Raw genomic sequence first — 21,231 nt, 5'->3', positions numbered from 1 at the left:
TTTTGTTGACGTGCGTTTGAATCCCATGGCCGTTCGCTTTGAATATCAAACTCACGCAAAGCAGTGATCGCGTCACATTTTCCACAGTGGGAAAAAATTCCATAACACGGGTAAATAATTTTTTTAATCAAAACATTTACTGATGGAGCCGTATATTTTTAGATCACCTGGAGCAAAAATTGTTCAGGTGAGGTGACATTCCCGTTCTTGTATGTAGGTGAGCTGGATGGTGGCGCGCAGTAGAATTCTCATGCCTGACGTTTATTTTTTTTTCGTGAAATGTACATTGAAAAGTTTTCTTTTCATAGATACTTAAAGGAAAGACGTTTTGTGGGCCAGAATTAAATTTGAACCCTAACCTCAAATTTCCCTTCAATCAGCATCTTACTATAATTCACAAAATGTCTGTCTGTCCGTTCCCAGGTACCGCAAAAACGGCTGAACCGATCGCAACGAAATTTTGGGTGGGTATTCCTGGGACCCCCTGGAGTAAAATAGGCTATGGTGTTTTCCAATTTTTCCCCTTTTTTCCAATGTTCAATTTTTCCAATTTTCCAGTTTTTCCAAACACGATGGAATAATATTTACGGATATGAAGTGATGTGGCTTTTATTGAAATTCTACATATACTGTTTAGATTTTGATGATTTGCGTGTGTGATTTAACGGATGTTTATATAAATCGTTTAAAATAAAAAAGCCTTAAATTTCTGATATTTTTCCTTTTCATTTGGGCCTCCCAATTGAAGCCCCGCCCCCAATTGAAGCCCCACCCATAGGGTGGGTACCGTTGCTCGTATACATCTATATATATAAAGCAGTAAAATATGTTTGTTTGTTTGTCCTCTTATAACTCGAGAACTACTCATCGCAGAGCAAAACCAAAGGCATATTCGGAATCAGTACGTCTCAGAGCAACTACAGCACACCTTAAAATTAAAAAAAACTTCGCGTTTTAAAATTATGACGTCATCAGCGTATTTCGGAACGTTAATTTTTCAACTTCATATTCGGAATCAGTACGTCCCAGAGAAACTTCGTAACGTTAATTTTTCAACTTCATCCGATTGACATGGGACCAACAGCATGTGACAGAGTGAAACATTTATTTGACGACAATGACTTCCGACTTCCGGGTTTGGAATGCGGGACCAATGCCATTTGACAGGGAATAAAAAATAAATGCGACATTCAATTGACGACAATGACTTCCGACTTGACTCCCCCCCTTCCCCTCCCCCCCTCCCCCTCCCACTCCCCCCTCTTCTCCCCCTCCCTCTTCTCCCCTCCCCCCCTCTTCTCCCCTCCCCCCCTCTTCTCTCCCTCCCCCCCCTCTTCTCCCCTCCCCCCCCCTCCCCCGCCCAGCAATGCCGGGTACTTCTGCTAGTTAATAATATTACCAACACAAGATGATGAGAACATTGACTGCTCTGTAATTCAAAAGATCAGTCTTAACACTCACTCTTACAAGGAATGCAATTTCATTTTTATTACCCCACTTTCGCGAAGTTAAAATCAGGGTTAAGCAATTGGTTCACATTGTCTATCTGTCTGTCCTGTCTACAAACGAGGAACAACCTTATTTCATTTGAATGTTGTATTTTGTGCACGAATCGGAGCATGGATGGGAATGCAAACCTGCAGTTTTAACGTACTTTGGCCCTGAAACTGTCCCGATCGCACATGCGCAGAGATGAGTGCGATAATATTTTTTACTCTGCCTGTCACACAAGCTTGAAAATCATTCCAAAGAGGACACTTACTGTTTTTAGCGACGTCCTAAAGGACACATACAACAGGCAAGAATAACTAATGTAACGTGTTAAATAAGGCGGTGTATTCAACGGCGATAAACTTGTCAATTGTTTTTTCGATGGCTCTTAAAATATCGATTTTATTTCAATTAAATCATATAATTGAACATTGTAGAACACAAATCGCATTTTTGGCATTTTCAATAACCTTCCGTTTAGCAATACTTGGACAAAATATTACAGCATTTCACATAGTCATGACCAATCAAATTTGCCGCTCGCAGACCCACCCATGTCCTTTTTCCTCAAAACTGTGCACAGTGAGGTGTTCTACGAACTCCCTACTTATTTCAGTTTTCATTTTGACATATCTGTTACACAGCACTCACCATATGAACTTTCAGTAAGAATGTCCTTTATTTCCCTTTTAGGAATCGTTCATTACTTATAAAAGCATGCTCATCTAAGATGTGTGTATGTTGCAAAATGTCATAAATCCATTTTACTTTCAGGTCACTATTTCGATGCTTGTACAAGTTATAAAGCAGTTCGTTAATAAAAAGAAAATGCTGAAGCATCGGGACTTACAATCGATCAAAATCTTAAACTTCATTTTCTCAAAAAATCTAAGAATAGCAAATACAACTTTTTCAAGCAGTTGTTTAATTTTTTTTTTTTACAAAAGCAGGATAATTAAATGGCTATTCTGCAAACAATATATATTTTTAGATCATTAGATGTGTTCGATGACGTGAACAGGAACAAGTGAATGAAAATAATCCAACAATCATGACAACGACAATGACGACTATAAAATCCAAGTCACAGCTGGAAAAATCCATGACAACATAGTCGGTTGAATAAATATGACTTCGGATTTTCAAGCTTCTGTGCACATTTAGTACATCTACTGCTAGCATTTGATGGACTTTGCTAATCTCTCCCAAAACCATTCCTTGGTGGCTTCTTTGGTGTAATCACACATGGTGATATGTCGCAGGATGCTTGGGTAAGGGCTTTTGATGGGCTTGTACAAGAGCGGGATCAAACGCTTCTCTCTCGCACCTGCGAGAAAACACACGAGGGTCTTTATCGGTCATCCATATATACGTTCGAAAGGAAAGAGGAAAAGAGGATGAAAGAAAAATTGAAAAGAAAAGTTTTCTTTCTTTTCAACCACAGAATAAAGGAAAGAAGAGGATAGAAAAATGTGGAATTAAAATTGAGGTAGAATAAATGAATAAACATTAAATTGATGAAATGTGCACGGGAATGCAATATCTCCCCTATTCCATCCACTTAAATCCCTGTAAAATCAAAAAGGAAGTCAGCGGACCAATGGTAACCTTCTTAGAGTGCTGCACACGAGACCTCCCCCCCCCCCCCCCTTCCAAAAAAGAAACCATGGACTGCAACCGGCGGTACCAAAAGCCAAAAGCTGTCATGTAAATTTTTGTGTACAGTCGAGCCTCAGGAGTGAGAAGACGCACTATTCCACCCTGGCATACGAGTGGCATCTGACTAGACTAAAAATAAAATAAAATAAAAATAACTACTTTGGCCATAATTCTGCTCCAAATCAACATTTTTGAGTGTCTTAAAAGACTAGAATGTTTTATTATGTATGAACAATAAATTTGCATAATTATGAAACACAAAGGGAGAATGCCTCATTTGCACAAATCCAACATGGCTGCCAATTTGACCCGATTTACACTATTTTGGCCATAATTCTGCTTCTAATCAACATTTTCCAGCGATTTCAAAGGATCCAAGGTTTTATTTTGTGTGTCCCATATATTTGCCTGAGTCTGGAACACATAGGAAGAAATAGTAAAATAAAGAAGCAACATGTCATATTTCAACTCATTCCACTGTTGAAATAACTCATTAGATATGTCATATCTGGTTTATACTGTTATCAGCTACCAGACAATGTCGCTCTACATTTTTATCATCTCTAAAATGGTCATTTGGTGTCAAGATAAAATGGTTCTAAAAGGGTATATATGGAGGATATAAAGTTGTTGTTGTTGTTGTTGTTGTTTTCGTATGCAGCCTGTGGCTGCTGGTTGCATAATTTCTCTGTAAGCGCGTTTGTGCCGCTGATGCAGTGCCCCATTTACCAATGAGCTGGTAATCAATTTGCCGACCTCGGAAGGTATGACAGGCTGTCAACCCCCCTGACGTTAATTCAACAATCGACCAGTATTCGAACTCGGGATCCTAGGATCCCAAGCCAGCACCCGAACTGTTAAGCCAACACCAGGCTAGGATATAAAGTAGTACTGCATTCTTCCCATCTCCATTGATCTCCTTTGGATTACTGGTGCAGAATTAGCTTTCATCATCACAATCACTTCCCAGAAGGTTTTCAAGTGCAATCAATATGAAAGGATTTACACAACAGTCTTCTATTGCATCAAAGTCTAATGGAGGTACAGCTGCACATTCACAGGCCTGACATGGGCTTATGGGTCTGACTTGGACAATTTGTGTCACAGGTGCTGCAATCACAGATTAAGCTGTTCAGGAGCTATGGGCCTGCATGTAACTGATTCAGCATTTGCGTCTGCGGAGAACCATCTGGGCATTTCATAAATCCAAACGGTGTGATCTTCGAAGTTCTGCGTAGGATTAACTTAGGTGCATTAATTCGACAAGTTTTCTACTCCCAAATTCAAGTTAGAGGTATACTGCGAAGCCAGGCTACCTGACAGATGTTATTGATGTAGTCAGTGTAACAATATCACAGGCAATGTTTAAGCAACGTGTGGCCTGTGCTTTTTCACACTCTGGTAAGTCTCCAGCTTCAGGATGAAATTCTGGGCTTGTGAGCCCGACTAACGCCTTGAGAAGCAAACGGTTAAGGCAACTCTTTTGTGCTTCAACTGTCCTCTCATCAGCAGAATAGTATTCATCCTCAAGTTTTTCAGTGATGTGGAATCCCCTCTGTAATATCCTCATTCATTGCTTAATGGACATTTTCCAAAGGTGGTATGATTGTAGGTGGACAATCATTTTCCAACGGTAGACATTTTCCAAAGGTGGAATGTTCTAATTCTGCTGTCATGCTCTCTTCTGATATCTGTAGACTCTCATTTGACTAGGACTCCTTGACGGATCCGTTTCATCTGAAAAGACGACAATAACTTGTGTGAGTTTATTTGCTTTCTATCGTGCATCGCCCACAGATTCTTGGGTAAAATGCCTGGGGCATAGAAAAGACCCCTTTATATAAGGGTATGTGCCATGTGGCAAAGTATAGAAAAGAAGGGACATTCCACAGCTTGTAGAAAAATGCCAAACAATACTGTTGTGAATTTGGGGTAGAGGAATATCTAGATCCAGGTAGATCTGCATAGGTAGGTGTCTGGCTGTCGTGATAGGGAACCTCACCTGTAATAAGTTCTGTAGCCCGAATGTCAGATTAAGCTTGTATCTTCGGCTCTGTTATGAGGGGGCGGGGCATGCTAATTAGTACAGGGATTATGGGTAAAATTCCCTTGTGTGTCGTTCCCTCTGTGAGAATCCCAGTGTCCGTTATGCAATACATCCCATAGACATTAGATAGGCCTATTAGCGCACCACACATTAAATAATTCCCCGCCGCCACAATGACTTTGGAAGAACCAACAAGCAATAGCCACGCCCAGGAGAACGTGTGATTGGTTGGGGTAAGAAGCTGGCCACTGATTGGTGAAGGGAAGGTGGAAGGAAGTGGCACACTGATTGGCCACTGACCGTTGACACCTCGGCCAATCAGTGCGGAAGGCACAAAACGACTACTTAGAAGCAGGTCGCTGATTGGAGGACAAGCGCCGGTGACGTCAGAAGGCGTGAAAGACCACAAAAAAACGAGGCACTGGTTGGAAGAGAGAAAGGGCTGACGTCACACTGCGAGTGACAAAACGACTCGCTCGCCGGCATTTGCTCTCTTGGCTGTCTCTTCGCTGGCTGGCTCTTCGCTCTCTCTTCCCTCGCTTCTCTTCCCTTGGCCTCTTGCTCCTGACTGTCCCTTCGCGCTGGGCTTTCCCTTGCTTCGGACCTGGTGGAGGAAGGAGCAGTTTGAAAGACGGTAGAGAGAAGGAACGCCGTCGATTCTCTGCCTTGCGTTGGTGTGCGAACGACGAACGATGAGCGGGGCCTGCGTTGGAGCGCTGGCGAGCAGGCGCGTCGAGGGCTGCTCCGCGCCAAAGACCGGGCAGTTCGCGCCAGCCGGAGCTGCGTCGGACGACGCGCTCGAGCATCGACCCGACGCTACACTGCCAGACACAGATAATCTCGCATTCACAAATACACGACGGGACATTTATTTTATTCATTCTCCCTTTGTCTCGTATTTGAAATCTGTGTGGGGACATCCCAGTTTAGAATTAGTTCTTCCGTCGCGTTTCCTTTGTATCGGGTTCCGTGTAATAAACCTATTTATTTTTGTACATTTTACCCCCGTGTTCGTTTGTGTTCATTTCCTACAGGATCGGAGCTGCCGGTGATCGCTACAGGTAAGAGCTCTCGCCGCTTCTTCTTCTTCCTTCTTCCACCTGTGCTTATATAGTCAAGTCCGCAATTGATCGTCGCCTCGGAGGTAAAGCCCGTTCAGGCTATCCGCGATCCCACGGTCTTAACCGAGGGCATTCGCGTGACAATACAAAATAAGGGGCATTCAAAAAATCTCGTGTGCATGCTGGACTGCCCTTGTGTTCTTAGGAGGGGAAAGGGCAAAGAGGAGGAGAGGGGAGGGGAAGAGGAACAGGGGAGGGATGGGAGGGAGAGGGAGTGAAAAGGGGGAGGAGGGTGGGTCAGGAGGAGGAGCGAGCAGGGATCATGAGGAGGGATGAGCAGGGAGCAGGAGTGAGCAGGAAGCAGGAGTGGGTGGGTGGGGAGCAGGAGGCGGGGGGGGGGGGGGGGGTAGCGGTGATCAGGAAGAGGGATGGGAAGGGAGCAGGAGGAGGGGTCAGCAGGGATCAGGAGGAGGGGTGAGCAGGGAGCAGGAGGAGGGGTGAGCAGGGAGCAGGAGGATAGGGCGAGGGAGCAGGTGGTGGCAGAGCAGGAGGAGGGAGCAGGGTTGTTACATTACCAATAAGCTTGTCGAGTGCTCGCCAAGTGGCTTAAGCACTAGAGACTAAAGAAAGCAAAACAGCTGGCTTGGCAAGCAATTCATTCTTATGAAGATCAGGCATTCGATGCAGTGTGCTTGGAGTTCACTTGTCCCATTGCTTTACTCATTGGAATCCTCCCATTATGTTAATCGTTCTTTTAATTCAATCTTTAATTTGATTTATTTTGCCTTCCTAACTCCGTAGATTTCCCCCACGGAGTACCCGGGAGCGGCTGTGGCAGTGATCCTGCTGGTTAATTATTTTTGTTGCACTCAAATGACACTTTGGGCACATTCCTTCATCTTTTTTTCACTCAATAAAATTTTTGGAACAATATAAAAAGTTAAGTTAAATGCTTTGGCAATATGGAAAAGGAGGAAGGACAGTCCTGCTTAAAGCTTAGTTATAAGATATACGCTGAGTTATAAGAATCAGTGATTTCTTAAAATTTACAGATTTCACTCCAGATTTCAATAATTAATTTGTCTTCGAGATCCGATCCTCAAATCCGAACCCAGATCTCAATTATATACTTTAATTAGTCCAGGAGAGTAGATCACGGCTTAAGAACCCAGCATGAGAGTAGGCAAGACATGCTGAATCGGCCAAAACAAAATGGCAGCCTAAGAACCCAGCGATGTGACAGAGGGCTGACCAAGATGGCATACCGCCATTTTGGTGAAGCTTATTTTGTGATGAGCATCCCCTAAATTATCTTCAACAAGGGGGTTTCAAAACACCCAAACACCCAGTTTTCATTCATGGCCTCCATTGGAGATCGCTTAGCGTGCATGGAAAGTTTCCGGCCATTAGGTTTCATTGAGGATTTTGGAGTTATAGAGGACGGACGGACGCACGCACGCACGCACGCACGCACACACACACACACACACACACACACACACACACACACACACACACACACACACACACACACACACTTGTATTCTTTTAGATGGTAAAATGTAAAACTTGCACTTGACTATTGGCTCATGTCCTCATTCTCACCAGGAGCAAGACTGAGTGCGAACTTGGTCTGGAAGTCACATTGCTCACTGAGCAAGAAATCATCTGTGATGATTACCACCATCTTGCGACACCTGCAGCAAAAGGGAAAAAATAAAAAAATAAAAACTGTACATTTCTCTTTCAAGAAGGCAAAAAATAAAGAAACAAAGAAACAAACTAGAACGACACTCACTAGAGCGCATACCTCCACCAGGCTGAACAGTTTACATTTTCTATCCACTGATAGGTCGGATCTGGATCCGGACCTGAACCAAAATCGAATTGGCTTGTTCTGGTCACTGACCCAACTCATCCATCAAGTTTCGTCCGAATCCGTCCACAACCTTTTGAGATACCATGCTATATATCGATTTTGACCATATCTCTCAATGCTGAAGAATCGCTCAAAAAAATTATAGGACCGGATCCATATCTGGATCTTCACCAAAATCTAGTCAATTCTTCCTTGTCACACACCCAAACTGTCCACCAAGCTTCTTCCGAATCCGTACAAAACTTTTGAGACTCAAAAAAAGATTCAAAACTTATTCACATGCAGACAAACAGACAAACAAAACAGTCAAACAGGGGTGAAAACACAATCTCCGTCCACCTTCGGTGTCACAGGTAAAGACGGAGATAGACAGGGGATAGCAACAGGATCGTTTTAAACACTTGTTGCATCTCCGACTGGATTCAAAAGGAGAAGAGGAAGAAGGAGGAGGAAGAGAACAACATCAACAGCATAACCATCGTTAAATTAAATGATGGTGATATTCTCAAAGGCCTCAAGGTATATTTACCGATGCTCAATGAGCTCACTGGCAATGGAGAAGAGGCACTGGCCAGGCAACACATCACGGTCAAACACGCATAGGCGGAGCTTCGATTTATTGCCTTCAAGCCGCTGAATGAGCTCCTTCACGAATGAAATGTCAGCCTCACAGTAACACAGAAATGCATCAAACTTCTCCACAGTACGGCCTGGCACACGTGCAAGTAGAGCAACGACAGATTAGAAACAAAAATACAAAAAAGAAGGTGGGACTGCGAGTAATAATTGCAGGTGTTTGCGCACAAGTAATAATAGCTACCATCGGGATCATCCCAAATGGTAATGGGCACGAGATCGAGAGACATGCTCAACGAGGCCTGCTGACTGCTGTCCACGGCAGGAACCTGCAAAGGTGCTGCAAGACGTTCGTGGTACCTTCCGCAATCTTCATCTGGAAAGTTGTATGGCCGGGTGATGGGAAAGATATAAAAACCTAATTATGCTAATTATGACGTTTTCGTGTTGAACACACCCTCCGCCCAACCATAAACACGCGTGCGCATGTGCACACGCACACACAAACGCACACACCGATGAGTGGGCCGACGTCAGTGATGGCGTCTTCACGGCCAAGCTCATGCAGTAGTTCCAGCAGGCGTCCGACAGTGGCCTTGCCATGTTCTCGCCTTCCCCAAGCTTCCATAACCGCTTCTGTCGGGCTTTGGTGGCGCTGGGAATTGGTAAAGGTAAAATTAGTTGCACTGCATTAACAACTGTGAATATCGGTCAAAATTTTGATCACGTGAAAACAAGCAACCCTGAGTTGCGCAGCACAAACATTGTTAGTCTGAGTGAATGCAGCCAAATATACGGTCATTTACACGACGTAATACGACACTACGACAGTGAGATAATCGGTTTAGTGTTTGTTACGTGGATTTCAAAACATGAAAGTGTTTTCCATTTTTTGATTTATCGCACTCATCACACTATTCTGCAATATATCACATGAACTAATACACACAAAAACATGTTATAATCAAACAAGACTTTGCAGTCAGGACAATCCATAATCGTACGCTTCAGGAAGTTGAGTCAGTTTCAGTCTCATTGTCATGCCACCATTGAATTGTCGGTAAAAATCCTAGTTGGCTCATTAATGGCGACCGTATGCTTGTCACACCTGCTTTGGTCGACACAACATGCTAGTCCGCTCACTGTGGTTGAATCTTATTTCCTTCTCTTGTTATAGGTCATTCATCCTGAATATGGTTGCGACCCTTCTCCTGTACTAACTTCTTATTCTTCTTCTTCTTTAACGGCAACAATTATTCCCACGTTCTTGTGGGGTTGCCGGAAGAAGTATTTTTGGGGCCTAAGACTGCTTCTCCTTGCTTCTGCTTCTGCTTGCTTGAAAAACTCTGCCATCTGCTTGGAAATCAGCCAACATCACCGCTTTACACAAAAAGGTGCAAAAACAGGTCCTTGCAACTAAAGACCAATCAGCCTGCTCCCAATAATCAGCAAAGTCATGGAATCCATCATTGCTTCTGACATCAAATCCTTCCTCTTCTCCAATGGCTTGATCTCTGATCATCAATTTGGATTTAGATCAGGTCGTTCTACTCTGGACATGTTGCTTCTGCTGTCTCAACAATGGATGGAGGTCCTCAATGCCAAACAGGAAATCAGAGCTGTCTCACTTGACATATCACGTGCCTTCGATACGGTCTGGCACCCAGCTCTGCTCACCAAACTCTCCTCCTATGGTATCCATGGAAATCTCCACTCATGGCTTGCAGACTTCCTCTATGGTCGTAGTCAACACGTGGCCCTGAATGGGTTTTTCTCATCTCCTCTTCCTGTTCAGGCTGCAGTTCCCCAATGCAGTGATCTGGGCCCTGTGCTTTTTCTGGTCTTCATCAACGATCTCTCCGACTCTCTGGAAAATCCTCTCTATCTCTTTGCTGATGACTCCACTCTCTGCCGCTCCATTCCTCATCCCCAAGATCGGCAGTCTGCAGCCTCCTCACTCTCTGCAGACATGGACAAAATCACAGACTGGGCAAACAAGTGGAACATGTCTTTCAATCCTGACAAGTCTCACACTCTCACTGTGTCTCTCCGAAAAGATCGACTGGACAACCCTCCCATATACTTTCTGAACAATCCTCTCCAATAAGTTCTGTCACTCAAGCTTTTGGGTCTCACTATCTGCCATGATCTTTCCTGGGAAAACCACATTTCCAAGCGAGCCTCCAAAGCCAGTCGCCGACTGGGCATCATCCGTCGTGCGAAGTCCTTCCTTGGCACATCTGAGCTCCTCACCACAAACAAGGCGTTCATCCGCAGCTCAATGGAATACTGCTCTTCCCTCTGGGCTGCTGCTCCTTCCTCACACCTAGCTCGGCTTCACGCTGTTGAAACCAAAGCTTTCAGAATCATTGGAATCTCCCGCGATGACGCTATCTCCGAGGGCCTTTCACTTACTCACCGCAGGCAGGTTGGTGGTCTTTCCGTCTTCTACCGACTCCTCTCCGGCCTTGCTCCCCCAGCTCTCTCTGGGCTCTGTCCCCCAAATATTCCTACAGGTCGCACAAGATCTGCCTGAAACCATATTAGGCCGAAAAAATATATTGCTGGTCTCTGGTCAGACCAAAGTTCCAGAATTGATGCGGCGATGCGGTTTTTTTTTTTTTCGTTTTTTTTTTTTAAAGCATGGATTGCACATATAAAGGTGTTGTTTTTTGTGTCCTCATGCCTTGTGGTCCTCCTCATCTGCCGTGGCGCCATCCAGAGAGAAATTAAAGACAGCCAATGGGACTGGTAGGCCTTTTTGTAAATAATGAACACAAGCTTGTTATTTTAAAATGTATTTATTCTGAAAATCATTAAGTTCTTCAAGCATATTATAGACTGCCATTTCGTTCTCGAGATCACCTCGCCGTTCTGTCAAACATTCCAATGCGTCGATCGCGTCAACACAGCGCATGCGCAAATGACGACACCTCTGGACCAATCTTCGTGTACGGGATGACACTGCATGTGTATCAAAGCCGTGCACGCGCAGATGGGCTGTATGGTGTTATTCAAATCGGCGCATGCGCAGCTGGGCTAAACGGCGAACGTGGAGGGCGCTTGAATGCATGCCGATGGTCTCCCACGATCTCTTCTCCCAGTCCACCAGATTATCACAGAGACTTACAACTTCATGACAAACGAGATAGGATCCAGGCCTAACTAACGAGACCACCCGCAGCTCTCTAGGCCTTCTGGTTGCTTCACACGAACCCGCCAAAGAACGTCTTCGTTTCAATAAATGACAATATCCAGCCGATTGGATTCATGACGGCACGGCACACAAAACTACTCATATCTTTGGAACGGCTGGTTGGATTTGAACAAACTAAACGTAGTTCTGTAGGGGAGCACCGTGCACGAACGTCGATACCAAGATACCGATATTTCCCGAGATAGCGCGCCGGCCCGGCAACAAGAGGCGCGCGCTGTTGTTGGTACCGTTGCAAATTTGAAAAAAAAAAAATTGCTGACGCGCAGGGTCCAAACCGATGCGCGCGCTGACCAGAGACTGGAAATATATTTTTCTCGGCCTTATGGTTAAACTGCCAAAATCAAGACTCTCTGCTCACCTTCACTCCTTCATTCCTCTTTTCTCCCGCCTCTGGAACAAACTCCCTCACTCTCTTCAATCCCACTCCACCCTCCAAGTCTTTAAAACAGCTGTTCACCACCATCTCTTATCTTCCCCCATCCAAAACTTTGATCTTTTCTACTCCCGTTAATTCACCCCAGATCCACTTTTTTGAAATACCGACTTCTTTCCTGGAAGTCCTAGCAGTGTCCATGTGTTTTTTTTACCTCTTCCACCTCCCCCCTTCCCATGCCTCCTCTCCCCAAGCCCTATCCCTCCCACAGATCTCCCGATGTCCTTGCTCTCCATCTTGTATCCCGCTCCCTTTATCATATGTTTTATGTGTCAGTTTGTCTCTTTGTGATCAATGTTAGCTCTTACACGAGCCTCGATTTTGTATACAAAAAAAAAGAAGTCTTTCACGAATCGGCTGGCCAGGTCTGATGCTCGACTAATTAATGAGATCACGATTTTAGAATTTGGCAATGATGCCTGCGATAGCTCGAATACTCTTCACGAAGGATACCAAGGAATATTTAACGTTCACCAAAGAATACTGGCAGACGGGACGCCCGTTAAACGTCCATCCGAGGGACGACACAGACATTGATGAATTACTCCAACTGTTAAACGCCGGGATGACAGCTTGTAGGTGGGTCGGGATTCAAACCCAGGCTAGACAGCTTACAGGGGAGTATACATACAAAGCTGTATTATGCACAAGCTTAGAGGGTTAGCAAAAAGATTGGGGTTACAAATCCACTCGAGGGAAGGGCAGACATTACCTCCCAGTTCCGAATCTCCAAAAATTCAAAGCCCATTAACTCAGCAAGGCCCGTCCAGTCCTTCGCAGCACCGACTGCTGGAGGGTTGAGGTACAGCGCAAGACGCTTCCGCACAGACATGTTGAGGGCGCAGAGAGGGACGCTACAATGATCGTTGGATTCCTCCTTGCTTGCCATGACTCACACCTAGGAAGTGCAAAAGGGGAAAAACAACAAAATGATTGAGGAAGATAACAGCAATGGATATGATGAATTTTGAATTTTCACCTCCTCCTTGTAGAAATATATGAAGCTCCGCTGTATTCGTTATAACAGCTCACTTGATATTATACGCAGCCTATGGCTGCTGGTTGCATCATTGCGCCACTGATGTAGTGTCCACTGTAGGTCAGAGCAGCAATTCGTAATTTGTTCAATGTGCCAGAGATCGCTCACCTACCCTTCGCGAAGGACACCACAGCATCTTGAATTGAACCAAACATGATTTTCTGTGTCTGTGGACCTTTAATATAACCAGTTAACATATTAACATGTAATTGGCTTCACTTACCATATAATCGTTGTTCTTTTCTTGAATAAACATCATGGAAGATTTTCATGTTTTTTGGTGTCCGTTTACGCTCGATTGGCCACCCCTACCCCCAAACGGCGATTTCATTACATCATATATCACTTGACCCGCCACGTCATCTTGAGGATACTGTTGCGGATCTGGGACGACGGCGCTCCCCTTGCCAAGGGGGGTTAACCCCTTGTCCTTTATACTGGCCGTCGCCGATCCTGAAGCTACAACGTCCTTCCCGGACTGACGGTAGGTAGGGTTTGTTAGGCCTTGGGGTTCGCTACGTACCTAATTACTACCGCCAGCCGGGAACGAGGGAATAACCTCTGCTCGAACCACGGTTTTGGATGGACTAGTTGCCGAGCGGTTTTAGCAACCCGAAGTTCGAGCCATTTATCAAGGACTAACCCGATTCTGAGCGTTGGCCAAATCGTGCCACAGGTGTTCAATGGGTAAAAGACAGGGACGATCGGACGAGCATGAAGAAGAAGACGAAGGTAGGAAGAACAGATATTTATTAATTATTTACACAACCACAATCAAAGAGAAGAAAAGATAAGAAATGTAATTTACAGGGAAATGGAAGGAGCAGAAGGACACAGAGCAATTCTTTAAACAAGCTTAACTTATAAACCCCAGACAACACAGACAGAACAAACTTACGCACACAAATGGGGAATGAAGGCAGGAACGAATGGCTGGAAGGAGAGGAAGGTTCAGCTGGACGCTGGCTGGAGCTTGATCCCGCACGTGACGTCGGGGCTGGAAGTGGACGGCCACCGATCCCACCGCAAACTGGTCCCCGCATAGCAGCGCGTCGAAGCTGCGCGTCAAAGCTGCGCGCGCGCAGGGGCTGGACAGCGTCGTCTCTCTCTCGGCAGAACCACAAGCCTAACTTGGTTCAGCGCAACTCAACTCCTCCTCAACTGAACTCTTACGCATCTCTCTGGTTGGGGGGTGGGGGCTGATGCAATGGGTTTTATAACCCCACCCTCTTGAGCCATACCCACTCATCCTTGGTTGGTCGGCAAGGGCTTTCCTGGCTCCACCTTCTGATGACGATGGGCGGGCAACGCCCTTGTTCGTTGGCTTGACCGTGTGCGTAATGGAGTCAAATGCAGTTGGTAACGGAGGTAATGCGGTTGGCAAAGACGTTTTGGGGCAATTGAAAGGGGATTCTACCTTATTTCATTTGGTGCAATGCAGAGTCAACTAATGGAAAACAGAGCCTTAAACTGGAACACAATAATGATATAACTATTGAGGGATCCTATGGTTCTCTACGTGTGTGCGATGGACTAACTAAATAAAAGGGACGACCTTTGACCTTTACACCAATGGAGGTATTTACAGGAATCATTACATTATTTACAGAGGGTGATATTTACAACAATTGCACCAAGTGCAGGGTTTCCCAAATCCGTTACAATACATTTGCTACGGAATTTGTGTTTACATGTGGCCTACATACTCTGACCCTGAAAAAGTACTCAGAATGCCAGCCAGATGTATTGCCGCCACCACCTCACCTCTCCAACCCCCACCATTCCACATCTCCAAATTCTCTGTATGTGTGTCTGAGAATACATCTGATGATTATAGAATCAAAATCGGTTTAGCCAATCCCCACCGAACTATGCATACATGCTGTGGGTACCTAGGGGCAGGTCGTGGCCATAATATAATTCCCCCCGAAGCCGCTTCACCAACGAAGGTGGGGAGACACGATTTTCGCCTGTACACGTGGCGCCACCCAATGGTGGTGGAAGACGGTATTACAAGTCAGCTGTGGGGATGGCTTACAGTTTCGCACCGTATGTATCTGGCATAGTAAAAGTGCTTTAGTGACCAATGCGAAAGGGAGCAGATGTTTCTTGTACTGTTTCTTGTTCTGCTGGACTATTTCTTGTTCTTTTTTTTGCAGAAAATAAACAAAACATTCGGAGCAACATGGTTCAACATGAAACTATTCACCAAACCTCTTATCAAGCAGACATGGTTTTTCTTTCAGTGGCAAAGATTCCACCACATTTGCCATCAAATTCAAGAACGGGGGAGGCTATTGCAATTGGTGTAATTTTCCTACACTCACTGTGAAGGAAGCATGGTGTAATTATTACCACTATCAACCATCATTTGGTACACATACATATATGTACAGTCACGTGAAAAAGTAAGTACACCCCATGTAAAGTTTTGACTTTTTCAACACATTTCAACATACAGCTATTTGATCTTCATTTCAACAATATTGATAGATAAAGGTGATATAATATAACAAATATCATGAAACATTTACATTTTGTAGTCCTGGTACAATCCCTGGTGTTGGGCTAGCGGCCAGGGTGCCGGCTTAGGATCCTAGGATCCTGGGTTCGAATCCCGGTCGATTGCTGAATTAACGCCAGGGGGGTTGACTCAGCCTGTCATCCTTCCGAGGTCGGCTAATTGAGTACCAGTTCACTGGTAATTCCCTGTTTGTCGTTAAAGGCGGCAAAAAGGGTTGGCGTCAGGAAGGGCATCCGGCCGTAAAACATTGCTTCAAAAAGGGGACCAAAAAACAACAACCACGGTTCCCGAAAAAGGCCAACCCCCGCTTTGCGGGGAAAAATGGCCTCTAAAGGTGGTTATATTTTATATATATTTACATTTTGTAGTCCATTGTATAATTTAAATAACCATAAATGCAAATTTCGCATGTGGAAAAAGTAAGTACACCCTTGGCTCTAATAGGTGGTATTGCCCCCTTTGGCAGAAACAAACTCAAGTAGGCGTTTCTTATAACTGTCTACCAGTCTCTGACATCGACTGGGAGAATTTTTTTCCCACTCCTCCATGCAGAATTATTTCAGCTGTGCGATGTTTGGGGGGTTTCTTGCATGCACAGCTCGTTTCAAATCCCCCCACAACATCTCGATGGGATTTAGATCCGGGCTTTGACTTGGCCATTCCAGAACCCTCCATTTCTTTCTTTTCAGCCATTCCTTTGTGGATTTGCTGGTATGTTTAGGGTCATTGTCATGTTGCAAGGTCCACCTTCGGTTGAGCTTCAACTTTCCGACAGATGGCCTCACATTATCCTCAAGCACCCTCTGGTACAATGAAGAATTCATAGTGGATTCGATGATGGTGAGCTGCCCAGGCCCTGATGCAGCAAAGCTGCCCCAAACCATAATATTTCCACCACCATGCTTTACAGTTGGTATCAGGTTCTTGTGGTCAAATGCTGTCTTTGGTTTTCGCCAAACATGTCTTCTGGTACTGTGGCCAAATATCTCTACCTTTGACTCATCTGTCCAGAGCACATTGTTCCAGAAGTGCTGGTCTTTGCCGAGGTGTTCATTGGCAAACTTTAGTCTTGCCCTGATGTTCTTTCTGGACAGCAAAGGTTTCCTCCTGCCACACCTCCCATGTAGATCAAATTTGTGCAGCCTCTTTCTAATGGTAGACTCGTGCACTTTGACATCAACAGTGGCAAGAGCTACCTGTAGGTCCCGTGATGACATTCTGGGGTTCTTAGAGACTTCTTTCAGCATCTTGCGGTCTGCTCTCGGGCTGAACTTGCTGGGGCGGCCTGGCCTGAACAAGTTGGCAGTTGTTTGGAATCTTTTCCACTTGTAGATGATCTTCTGGACAGTCAAATGATTGATTTCAAATTGTTTGGAGATCTTTTTAAATCCCTTCCCAGACTCGTAGGCATCTATCACCTTCTTTCTGAAGGCCTCAGATAGCTCTTTTGATCTAGGCATGGTGATGCCGCACACTTCAACAACAAAGAGCAAACCAAACGAAATCTCTGAGGTTTAATTAAGACAGGTTCCTCCACGATCCTCTCTAACGATGTTCTAATCATTTGCACCTGAGCTGGTGCACCTGATTCGAATTTTAGGTATTTGAAGAAGTGATAAATGTAGGGGTGTACTTACTTTTTCCACATGCGAAATTTGCATTTATGTTTATTTAAATTATACAATGGAGTACAAAATGTAAATGTTTCATGATATTTGTTATATTATATCACCTTTAGCTATCAATATTGTTGAAATGAAGATCAAATAGCTGTATGTTGAAATATGTTGAAAAACTCAAAACTTTATAGAGGGTGTACTTACCTTTTCACATGACTGTGTGTGTGTGAGCTATAGAGAGAGATATAGAGAGAGAGAGAGAGAGAGAGAGAGAGAGAGAGAGAGAGAGAGAGAGAGAGAGAGAGAGAGAGAGAGAGAGAGAGAGAGAGAGAGAGAGAGAGAGAGAGAGAGTGAGAGAGAGAGAGAGAGATATAGAGATAGAGATAGATATAGATATAGATATTCGTAAGCGAACCTCTATGGCAATTGCATGTATATGTAAATCCATCAAAATTTCAGACATTAGTTTGGTTTCCTCTTTGTTGTTCAAGTGTGCGGCGTCACCATGCCTAGATCGAAAGAGCTCTCTGAGGCCTTCAGAAAGAAGGTTATAGATGCCTGCGAGTCTGGGAAGGATTTAAAAAGATCTCCAAACAATTTGAAATCAATCATTCGACTGTCCGGAAGATCATCTACAAGTGGAGAAGATTCCAAACAACTGCCAACTTGTTCAGGCCAGGCTGCCCCAGCAAGGTTCAGCCCGAGAGCAGACCGCAAGATGCTGAAAGAAGTCTCTAAGAACCCCAGAATGTCATCACGGGACCTACAGGTAGCTCTTGCCGCTGTTGATGTCAAAGTGCACGAGTCTACCATTAGAAAGAGGCTGCACAAATTTGATCTACATGGCAGGTGTGCCAGGAGGAAACCTTTGCTGTCCAGAAAGAACATCAGGGCAAGACTAAAGTTTGCCAATGAACACCTCGGCAAAGACCAGCACTTCTGGAACAATATGCTCTGGACATATGAGTCAAAGGTAGAGCTATTTGGCCACAGTACCAGAAAACATGTTTGGCGAAAACCAAAGACAGCATTTGACCACAAGAACCTGGTACCAACTGTAAAGCGTGGTGGTGGAAATATTATGGTTTGGGCAGCTTTTGCTGCATCAGGACCTGGGCTGCTCACCATCATAGAATCCACGATGAATTCTTCATTGTACCAAAGGGGGCTTGAGGATAATGTGAGGCCATCTGTCGGAAAGTTGAAGCTCACCGAAGGTGGACCTTGCAACATGACAATGACCCTAAACATACCAGTAAATCCACCAAGGAATGGCTGAAAAGAAAGAAATAGAGGGTTCTGGAATGGCATGTCAAAGCCCGGATCTATATCCCATCGAGATGTTGTGGGGGATTGAAACGAGCTGTGCATGCAAGAAACGCCTCAAACATCACACAGCTGGAAGAATTCTGCTTGGAGGAGTGGGTAAAAATTTCTCCCAGTCAATGTCAGAGACTGATAGACAGTTATAAGAAACGCCTACTTGAGGTTGTTTCTGCCAAAGGTGGCAATACCACCTATTGGAGCCAAGGGTGTACTGACTTTTTCCACATGCGAAATTTGCATTTATGCTTATTTAAATAATACAATGGACTACAAAATGTAAATGTTTCATGATATTTGTTATATTATATCACCTTTATCTATCAATATTGTTGAAATGAAGATCAAATAGCTGTATGTCGAAATATGTTGAAAAAGTCAAAACTTTACATGGGGTGCGTTTTTTTTTTTTTGTTTTGTATACAACATCGAGGCTCGTGAAAGAGCGAACATTAATCACACAGAAAGACAAACAGACACATAAAACAAATAACATCGGGAGCGGTAGACAAGATGGGGAGAGAGGGGGAAGGACACAAACACAACATTTGAGAGCAGGGACCGAGAGACATGGAGACATGGAGAGATCTGTGGGAGGGAGAGGGCTTTGGGGGGAGGCATGTGAAGGGGGGGAGGCATGTGAAGGGGGGGAGGCATGTGAAGGGGGGGGGGGGGTGGGAGAGGTATAAACATATGGACACTGCCAGGATTTCCAGGAAATAAGTTGGAATTTCAAACAAGGTGGATCTGGGGTGAATTAGTGGGGGTAGAAAAGATCAAGGTTATGGATGGGGGAAGATAAGAGATGGTGGTGAACAGCTGTTTTAAAGACCTGGAGGGAGGAGAGGGATTGAAGGAGTGTGGGAGTTTGTTCCACAGGCGGGAGAAAAGAGGAATGAAAGAGTGAAGGTGAGCAGAGAGCCGAGATTTCGGCAGTTTAACCATCAGAGGGTTGCTGGCAGATCTTGTGCGACCTGTAGGAATATTGGGGGACAGAGCACAGAGAGAGCTGGGGGAGCAAGGCCGGAGAGGAGTCGGTAGAAGACAGAAAGACCACCTACCTGCCTGCGGTGAGTGAGTGAAAGGCCCTCAGAGATAGCTTCATCGCGGGAGATTCCAATGATTTTGAAAGCTTTGGATTCAACAGCGTGAAGCCGAGCCAGGTGTGAGGCAGGAGCACCAGCCCATAGGGGAGAACAGTATTCCATTGAGCTGCGGATGAAAGCCTTGTATGTGGTGAGGAGCTCAGGTGTGCCCGAGGAAGGACTTCGCACGACGGAGGATGCCCAGTCGGCGACTGGCTTTGGAGGCCAGCTTGGAAATGTGGTTTTCCCAAGAAAGATCATGGCAGATAGTGAGACCCAAAAGCTTGAGTGACAGAACTTCTTGGAGAGGATTGTTGAGAAAGTAGATGGGAGGGTTGTCCAGTCGATCTTTTCGGAGAGACATAGTAAGAGAGTGAGATTTGGCAGGATTGAAAGACATGTTCCACTTGTTTGACCAGTCTGTGATTTTGTCCAGGTCTTCAGAGAGTGAGGAGGCTGCAGACTGCCGATCTGAGGGAAGAGGAATGGAGCGGCAGAGAGTGGAGTCATCAGCAAAGAGATAGAGAGGATTTTCCAGAGAGTCAGAGAGATCATTGATAAAGACCAGAAAAAGCACAGGGCCCAGCACACTTCCTTGGGGAACTCCAGCCTGAACAGGAAGGGGAGATGAGAGAAATCCATTCAGGGCCACACGTTGACTACGACCAGAGAGGAAGTCCGCAAGCCATGCATGGAGATTTCCATGGATACCATAGGAGGAGAGTTTGGTGAGCAGAGCTGGGTGCCAGACCGTATCAAAGGCCCTTGATATGTCAAGGGAGACAGCTCTGATTTCCTGTTTGGCATTGAGGACCTCCATCCATTGTTGAGACAGCAGAAGCAGCATGTCCAGAGTAGAGTGACCTGGTCTGAAACCAAATTGATGATCAGAGATCAAGCCATTGGAGAAGAGGAAAGATTTCATATCCGAAGCAATGATGGATTCCATGACTTTGCTGATAATTGGGAGCAGGCTGATTGGTCTGTAGTTGCAAGGATCTGTTTTTGCACCTTTTTTGTGTAAAGCGGTAATGTTAGCTGATTTCCAGGATGCTGGCAGATGACCTTGAGCAAAAGATAGGGTGAAAATAACAGAGAGAGGGTGAGATAGAGCGGCAGAGCAGGATTTTAAGACCCGTGGGCTGATGCCGTCTGGTCCAGTTGCAGAATCAGAGTCGAGGTTTGACAAAAACTCCTCCACCTTGTCAGGAGAGAAGGACACAGAGTCCAGGAGCAGTTGGGTTCGACTGGGAAAGGTGGGAACAGAGAGAGATGGGT

General features: G+C 45.0%; 1 protein-coding gene across 1 annotated transcript in view; it reads right to left on the bottom strand.

Moving 5' to 3' along the window:
• Window positions 1-2,146: 2,146 nt before the first annotated feature.
• MYD88 (MYD88 innate immune signal transduction adaptor) overlaps window positions 2,147-21,231 on the bottom strand; it is a 32,192-nt gene continuing 13,107 nt past the window's right edge. Inside the window, exons 2-7 of the mRNA XM_068131983.2 lie at window positions 13,076-13,261; window positions 9,230-9,368; window positions 8,958-9,089; window positions 8,667-8,847; window positions 7,864-7,955; window positions 2,147-2,818 (exon numbers count right to left, since the gene is read on the bottom strand). Coding sequence (XP_067988084.1) covers window positions 2,667-2,818; window positions 7,864-7,955; window positions 8,667-8,847; window positions 8,958-9,089; window positions 9,230-9,368; window positions 13,076-13,252 — 873 coding nt within the window. The 5' untranslated portion in view covers window positions 13,253-13,261 and the 3' untranslated portion in view covers window positions 2,147-2,666. The remainder of the gene's footprint in view (window positions 2,819-7,863; window positions 7,956-8,666; window positions 8,848-8,957; window positions 9,090-9,229; window positions 9,369-13,075; window positions 13,262-21,231) is intronic.

Source organism: Myxine glutinosa, chromosome 12 (assembly GCF_964187855.1).
Source record: "Myxine glutinosa chromosome 12, kmMyxGlut1.1, whole genome shotgun sequence".
NCBI classification, from domain to species: Eukaryota; Metazoa; Chordata; class Myxini; order Myxiniformes; family Myxinidae; genus Myxine; species Myxine glutinosa.
This window is presented reverse-complemented; position numbering and strand designations above follow the sequence as displayed.